Here is an 8,921-nt window from a genome sequence, read left to right on the forward strand (position 1 = left end):
GGTTTCCTTTGCTGTGCAAAAGCTTTTAAGTTTCATTAAATATTTTGATGCACATATACTTTGTGAAATAATCACCACAATCAAGGTAATTAACATAGTTACCTTTTATTTTCTGATGAGACCACTTAAGTTCTAACTTCTTAACAAATTTCAAATATATAGTACAATATTGTTAACTAGAGTCACAATGCTGTGCATTAGGTTTTCAGAACTCACTATTTTGCATGACTGAAGCTCTGTATCCTGTAATCAACATATCCCCATTTCTGCCTCTCCCCAGCTCCTGGAAACCACCATTCTACTCTCTACTTCTATGAATTTGACTATTTTAGAGTCCATATATAAGTGAGATCATGCAATGTTCTGGCTTATTTCACTTAGCATAGTGTCCTCCAGGTTCATCTATGTTGTTGCAAACAGCACAATTTCCTTCTTTTTAAAGGCTGAATTTTATATATACATGCAACTTATATGTATAATGAACTGTGTGATTTTTTTTTCTTTTGTTCTGTTAATGTGATGTATCACCTTGATTGATTTGCATACATTCAACTATCCTTGCATCCCAGGGATAAATCTTACTTGATCACGGTATACGGTATACGATTCTTGTAATGTGCTGTTGAATTCTGTTTGCCAGTATTTTATGGAGGATTTTTGCATCTGTGTTCATCAGGGATATTGCTCTTTAATTTTCTTTTTTGTGGTGTCTTTGCCTGACGTTGGTATTAGAGTGATGCTGGCCTCATATGATGAGTTGGGAAGTATTCCCTCTTCTTCTATTTTTTGGAAATTTAAGAAGGTTTGGTATTAATTCTTCTTTGAATATTTGATAGAATTCTCCTGTGAAGCCATCCGGTCCTGGGCTTTTCTTTTTTGAGAAGTATTTGATCACTAATTTAATCTCCCTATTTGTTATTGGTCTGTTCAGATTTTCTAAAACTTAACTCTTTTCTAATGCATGCATTTGTTGACATATATTTCTCTCTCAGCATTGTTTTAGCTATGTGACAAATTTTGATACATACTGTGCTATGTATTTTTTAAAATTTCCCTTGAGACTTACTTTTTGATCCATGGATTATTTAGAAGTATATTGTTTAGTTCCCAAGTGTTTGGAGATTTCCTGTTATTGATTTCAGTTTGATTCTGTTATGGTCAGAGAACATATTTTGCAGGTTTTAATTTTTTTAAAGTTTGTTGAGATTTGTTTTATGGTCCAACATGTAGTTTGTCTTGGTATATATTTTGTGGGGGCTTGAAAAATGTGTATTTTACTATTGTTGGGTGCACTATTCCATAAATGTGAGTTACTTGAACATTTTTTAGAATTCCATTTTAATTTATCTATTATATTCTAGCTTTTCTAGTTGTTCTTGGGAGGAAGATTTATCTGCTACAAGCTAGTTCATCGTAGCTGGAAGTGGAAGTAACCCATAAGCATGTATGTGAGTGTGTATGTGAATGTAACAGCATAGGTGATACATGTATTCATGAGGTTGTGATTGATTTGACCAACAAGTCCTGTAACTCTTACTTCCCCCAACAACTGGTCAGAGTAGAGAAGTTCTTATCTAAAATCATAGCTGTTATTAGTTGTGACTTGTTTTGTCTCTTCTCCAGGACTTCGTGTCATGTATCGAGAACTACAGACGAAAAGGACAGGAACTATATGCATCTCTATACAAAGATCATGTACAGGTAAGAAACAAGGCAATTTCCTTCTCTGCACAGTAGACCAGAATCTACCTTGAACCTGAAATAAAGAATCATAAGAGACTTTGGTTTAAATTTTAAATTGGCTAAGCCAATAATTGGTCATCAACGAGTCAGTCCTACCTTCATGACCTGTGCCATGGGATTTGGACCCACACTGTCAGCAGCTGAGGAGATAGGCAGTGTTTCCATCCACTTATCTACTCATTCATTCATTAGTAAATAGGCATCAGGTGCCCAGGGTGCCTCAGATCCTGTGCTAGGAGCTAGGGGCATAATTGTAAACACAGCAGAAGTGGGCCTCACTCTTAGGTAGCTTACTCTAAAGGAGAGATATACATTAAATAAGTGCACAGATAAATAGATCATTATAACTTGGAAAGAGCAATAGACAGGGAAAATACAAGTATAATGGGAGATTATAACAAGGGGAAGACTTTAATTTGGGCAGATCAGAGGCCCAAGGAAGTGATCTTTAAGTTGAAATCTGAAGAAGGAGGAATATGGGCTAAAGTATTTTCAGGAAGTGGTTTTGACTAAGGGGAGGGAATGTGTGAAGCTTCTGAGTCAGGAAAGCACTGGGTGTCATCAGTTAACTGGAAGAAGAGGAGGTGACTGGGATGACCTGAGCTGGGAAGGGACAAGGGTGAATGAAGGTGAGGCAGGGCCAGAGCAAGCAGAGTGGCTTGCTGCCACTTTAGGGGTTTTGCATGTTCTCCTAAGGACAGTGGGTTGCCACTGATGAGGGTAGGTTTGGATGTTGAAAACCTCTCTCTAGGAGTGATTTCTGTACAGTCTAGGTAAAGAGCACTGGCTGTCATGCCAGGGAGATCTCTATTTGAATCTCAGGTCTGCCCCTTCCTAGGACTGAGCCTAGTCTGAGCCTCAGGGTCCCCATCTTTAAGACAGGATAATACTACCTACCTGTAAAGATTAAAGAGTGAGTATGGAACACCTAAACAGTGGCTGGCAGGGAATAGATGTCCCATATGTGGTTAATGAATGGCTAAGAAGTTCATTTTTAGGTGGTATTATTGTGGTTAACAAAAATTTTCTGAAATGATTGCTAGTAATAGAACACAACAATAGAATTAAAACATCACAAATTATATTTTTACTTTACAATTTCTCTGTGCCAAAGCCTTGCTAGATGTAGGAAAGGCAGAGATGATAATGATACTCCTCTGGTTGAAGGTTCTTAACACTCAGTAGAGAGACCAAGAGTAAAGAAATTAAAGCAGGGTGATAAGGCCAATACTAGGATTTCTACTACAAAGAGAGGAGCAGTGGGGTATAAGGAACCATTGGGTGTGCCTGGGGTAAGGTGAGGGGTCAAGGAATGGTGAAACAGTAGTCCCCAAGTTCAAGGGAAACAAAATAGGCTCTGATCAACTGAAGCCAAGTAACCTGATCCAGTTCCCTCCATATGTGCTTGTTTGGGAGCCCACAACGTACCCCCACGAATAGGGATTTGTGAGATGCACAGCGTGCACCCCAGAAACATACAGACTAGCAACACAGCCTCCCAGGCTGTGCTACATAAGGAGGTGGGCAGTTTATCAGACATGCAGGGGGGCGGAGAGGCGGTTTGGGGGTAGATGTGCGGCTGGCTTATATTTGCGTGTTATCTGCGCCCCTTGGACAGGACCTCGCATGTGAGTGCCTTACTACTTGAATTCACCAACTTCATTTAGGACTAGCAATATGGCTAATAAATTCAGCTACCATTGGGGGAAAAATAAGATGAATCATTTAGGATTACATCCTTTATTTAGGGATATCCCCATCACGCTTGTTCCATTTCAAGACAGGATATTGTTTATCTAAACTTTCAAATCAGCATCTAGTCAAGAGTTTGACCATTTCTCTTCTTTTTTTATGGTTGGAAAAGCCTGGAAGATTTGGTCATGGCTAGGAGAAATGTGCTCTGTGGTAACTGGTGGATTTCTGCTGAAATTTGAAAAACTGAAGGTTAATGGGGAAGGAGAGAAGAACCTCGGCAGAGGCTCTGAGCCCATAAGGCAAGGGTCCAGCCTCCTGGAACATCAGTCTGGCTTATTGTCAGCAGCGGGCCTGACTGGGGTTCAGAGAGTACTTGAGAAAGTGGTACAAAGTTTTACTGTTGATTGAAGTATTTTTGAGAAAATCAGCATTTTGAGGCTAATCCATGAGAATACTTTCCAAGTGTTTAAATATTTAAAACAGGTTGTTTCGATGTTTAAAAGAATGCAGGTGTTATCACCGTCTGCCAGAGATAATGGGGTCTGGAGTGTTCATCCTGCTTTCTTTTAAGGGGTAGTAGACTTTCCCGACGAAGGCCCCACTCCACTTCCAGAGAAGTCAAGTCCAAGTTCTGGAAAGAAATCAGCCTTGCGAAATATGCCATGTTCTTCAAGGACAGCTTCTCCTAATTACACTCCGTGAGGTCCTTCCAAGAGGGTGGAGATAATGAGGTTCAAGGGCCCCCACCCACACGGCTCTCAGTAACAGGTTGCATAAGACTTTTCCAACTGGGCATTTTACTTACACCTGAGAGGTCACTGGAGATGCATATGCTCACAGCATGACAAGATAGTGTCACCCAGTGCCCTGGAAGCTAACCCAAGCGTCATCAGTATACCTCATCATCCCATTACCAGCAAATCGTGCAATTCTGATATTTAATCTCCCAAATTTCTCATCACTCCAGAAGTGCTGACGAAAACAGGTGCCTCTGTTCTGGCCCTGCCCAGATGCCCCTTTGCCATTTCCAGTTACATTTGTTCTTCTCTGTGGTCCGGCTGCTCTGGCTCTGCTCTGTGATATACTCAGGCCATCTGTTCTTATACCGAGTCCTCATCATACCGTACAGACATGCCTCATTTTGTCTATATTTTTTTTAAAATTACAGTTTTTACTGTTTAAAGTTCTATGCAAGATGCCTTCCACCCCAGAAATGGCCTTTCTTTTAGTGTGTGAGGGGCATTGCTCTGTCCCCTCTCTTGTGGGCTCTCTGGGGGCCAACAGGCTGTTTCCATTTCTTGCTCAGTCTCTGTATATCCAGTACATTTTGGTGACAGCTCTTTCAGATGTAACTATCAGAAACTCAACTCAAACTGGCTTAGGCAACACATGAAATATTTTGAAAAATCCAGGAGAAGATCACACTAAAAGAAGAGCTGGATCCAGGTATTCAAACTCTGCTTTAAGGAATCTGCCTCCTCTCTCCCTCTCTCTCTTTTCTTTCTCTCTTTTTCACACACACACACAAACACATGTCTACACAAACATAAACACACAAGTGTATGAGATTACTAATATGTTTGAGGCAACAAGGCACATGGAGGAGAGAGCATTTGAGGCTGGCGTGAACTCATGCTCTGCTCCCCAGTCTGTACATCCTGGAACCAGGCAGGGCTCATATACAGGGTGGGAAATTATCTAACTTGTACAAAGGGACTGTCTCATTGCTGAGAGGCCTGCCTGTAGGCTGTGTATGCCTCAATGCAGATACATCAGGTGCCTTTTCCTGATGCATACAAGGTTGACCAGCGCAGGGTGGGCAGCCTTGAACATGTACACATCCACCTCTCTGCAGTCTGCTCTATACGGGCTCTAGAGACCACCATTTCCAATCCCAGAGAATGATGCTCACTAGCCCATCCTACAACCATTCATCACCCACTGAAGCCAGGGCTGGGGTCAGCTGCACCCCAGCACCGGGAACTGAAAGTAGGGAAGGTCTGGTTGCCAAGAGGAAAGTCTCAGTGATGCTACCCAAGATCTTCTATTCAGCCAAGAATCATAGCTGCCTCTAATACACCAGCATCCCTGCCCCTGTGTCTGGTGTGGCATTTGGCCCACTCGAGGTTTGAACTGAATGGGGACCTTACCTTGTGCAGAAGCATGGGCATTACAGAACACCTTGTGGGTGCAGGAACTTTTGCTTATTTAGTCATCTCGTGTCCTTTGTCTTGGGACCACATACAGCCTCCCATCATGGACTAAACAGTCATTCATCTCTGAGGGATGAATGAGGGATCTTATCACTGACACACATCTGTCTAGCTGCAGATATTCAGACAACACATTTGCCCTGTGATGAAGACTCAGGCAGCTGTGAACCTCCAGGTTGCATAGGTGGAGGCTTAGGGTGGAAGGGATCCTCTTAAAAGACTAATTTGAAACCCTGGATGAACAACCCAATAGCTTGGGATTGTTCATCCTCTGTGAAGCTCAATATGGAACTACAAATGCAGCAAAAATCTCCTAGGAGCTGAAATATTTTCCCCAAACAAGTGTTCATTTCATATAACCAAATCCCTATAAAAGGCTTTGGATAGTCATTATTTTTCTGGAGTTTTTTATTAAACAATTAGAGTACTTGTAAAATGCTATAACTATTTAGGATATGAATTTAAGAACTGTGGAGAAACAAAGTAATCTTGTTTTGAAATAGAATTTGCTTTATTCACAATAATAATACTAACTGCTTAAGTTGGGTAAGGCTCCATATTAAACTCTTGAAAATATTGTCTCATTTGATCCTTACATAAACCCATGGTTTTATTATCGTGGTAATATTACTAACTGAATTTGACTGATGAGGATGCTAAGTCTCCTTCAGATTAAACTGCTAGTGAAAAACAGAAACATTGTGACAGCCCAGGTTCATCTGACACCAAAGACCAAGTACTTAGAACTATACCATCTGTCATGTTTTTGTGAGAATTTTCAAGTTCTGAGAACGATTTTCCCATTCAAAATGGTCTAGATCTAAGTCTGCCAGTCTTTGAAGTAATACTGGCAGAAATCACGACTTAATGAAATGATACCAGGGCCCTAGGAAAGGAATCAAGCACGCAGGCTGAAGTGAAGGCTCTGGAATTAGACAGGCTGGGTTTCAGTCTTAGCTTGGTCACCTGTTGGTCCTTGGGGAAGTCACTTCTCCTCTCCTAGACTTGGTTCCTTCATGAGGATAATAGAAAGTACTTACAAGTTCCAAGACTCACTTATGGTGTCATTTTGTAGAGGAAATGAGATAGAGCCGGTGAGAGGCTCAGCCTCATACATGACAATGAGTTTCTTTTCTCTTTATGTTACGTTTGTGAGGTCTGTGCTTCTTGTCATTAACACTTTCACCTTTCAGTTTTCTGAAAAATTAAAATTAAAATGTAGGGCACATACCATCAAATATTTGAATAGTTGGAAAAGTTCACCCTGCAGGCAAAGTTGATTCTGCTGTCCAAACTGAATTGAAATGTTTCCTTGATAGATGATGTAGGAAACTTCAATGTGGCATACAAAAGCAATTTAGGGGTGTCGATGTATTTTGTAAAAGGTTTGAGTTATACTCTAGCAGGAGGTGTAACAGTCAAGTGCTATGTATGCAAACTATGAGGATTTCATAGATATTAGGAAGGATTATTTTCATTAACATCAAAGGTTTTAGCTTCTTTGAACATTCTCACCACACTTCCAGTCCAGACACTGGAAGGAGGGCTTTCAGCATCATTTTGAAGGGTAGGGGCCATGGTAAAATTCCCTGTCCATTTTGAAGGGTAGGGGCTGTGGTGAGGTTCTGTGTCCATTCTACCAAATAGCTGTCCAATCCTCTGATGAATATCATGGGGACCTCTGGGACCTGTTACTTTCTGCACAGCACCCAGCAGTCACGAGGCTCTGCGGGCCAAAGGGCAGAGGGTTTTTTTCTCCTCGAAGCTGAATTAAATGGTCTCAAAGCTGAAAAACTGATTTCTTCTCCCGGCCTGGTCCTAGCTCCAGAGAGTACACTACACACCCTGAAGGTGCTTGGGGCTGCCTATAGGGGTGATTTTCCTCAGGCAATTATGGGGGGCTTGGTCTGTTCACCCCAGGAGGTTTGGGGCCAGGCTGGTGAGGAGATGTGTCCAGAGGTGACGCTGTACTTCTGCTTCCCAGAGGCGGAGATGTGACAAAATCAAGGCAGCCAACGCCTGGGCCAGGATCCAGGAGCAGCTTTTTGGGGAGCTGGGCTTGTGGCGTCGGATGGCAGAAGCCACACCCTGCTCCCGGTGGGAACTGGACTGGAGAGAAGGACCAGCTCGCATGAGGAAACGTATCAGACGCTTGTCTCCGCTGGAGGCCCTGAGTCGAGAAAGGCTCAAGGTAAGAATTAGATGCAACAAGACAGGATGCTTCCAGACAGGCAATGTGTAGGGAGGTGTCTCCTTAGCTTTTCCATCTGATGTTGTTTCCATCAGGAGTGCTTTGGCATGGACAGGTAGGAGAGATAATGCGTGCAGTTAACTGTAGGAGTGCTGTAATGCATTCTTGGTGCTGTTTAACAGAGGGAAAGAATCACTAACTCCCCAGGTACATAGAAGGGATGCTATAACTACAGCCTGAATGAATGAAAAAATAAGTGAGTGAGTGGTTCATATATACACCACTGACCCAGTACCACGCTGACATCCATAAAAGTCCGTTAGAATGGTCTGGATGCCGGCGTTTGAAAAGAGCCACGTGCTGGGCACTGTCTCTTGTACAAGTGGTGTGTCATAGAGCAGTCATAACCAGCCCTTCTGTGGGCATTACTGTGCAAGCAAATCCCATATCAAGTCTTACAGTGGAAATATCTTGAACTCAGCTATTTCTGCAAGCTTGAGCCAGTGACCCACTTAGTCCAAATGACACTGAAGCTGCATTGGATTCCCAGGCAACGGAATCTGGACAGTCCCCAGGTGTTTGCTGTAATGAAGCTTGGACTCTCTGTCAGACTTACATTTTTGCCTTTTAAATGATGAAGAACCATCCTTGGCTTGGTAGTGGATATAGAAGAATCTGTTAATAGCATTTCATGTCCTCATTGAACAATTCTGCTTTAAGATATTCTAAAAAGCAGCCTTTCCAAACCCTGGAACACAAGGCATTTCCTTCTGCATTCATCCTGAGTTACAATGTTGGGCTTATTCTCCAGTCTGTAACCTCAGAATCTTTCACCCACATTAAATCCTTTATAAAACCTAATGAAAAAATTATATTTCATTTATTCAGTAGACATTTTAGTTTTTAGTGTATTGTCTGTAAACATCTGGTGATATATAGTATTTTTCCCTCAATACATTTCTTAGGGGCTTCCCTGGTGGCGCAGTGGTTGCGAGTCCGCCTGCCGATGCAGGGGACGCGGGTTCGTGCCCCGGTCCGGGAAGATCCCACATGCCGCGGAGCGGCTGGGCCCGTGAGCC

The 8,921-nt window shown here is 42.3% G+C and overlaps 1 protein-coding gene across 2 annotated transcripts in view; it reads left to right on the top strand.

Annotated features, from left to right (window-relative positions):
• WDFY4 (WDFY family member 4) overlaps window positions 1–8,921 on the top strand; it is a 261,838-nt gene that overhangs the window by 153,800 nt on the left and 99,117 nt on the right. For both annotated transcript variants that reach the window (XM_024121405.1, XM_024121406.2), the window contains 2 exons: window positions 1,624–1,701; window positions 7,636–7,842. In XM_024121405.1, the coding sequence (XP_023977173.1) occupies window positions 1,624–1,701; window positions 7,636–7,842 (285 nt within the window). The remainder of the gene's footprint in view (window positions 1–1,623; window positions 1,702–7,635; window positions 7,843–8,921) is intronic.

This window comes from Physeter macrocephalus, chromosome 20 (assembly GCF_002837175.3).
Source record: "Physeter macrocephalus isolate SW-GA chromosome 20, ASM283717v5, whole genome shotgun sequence".
Taxonomy (NCBI): Eukaryota; Metazoa; Chordata; class Mammalia; order Artiodactyla; family Physeteridae; genus Physeter; species Physeter macrocephalus.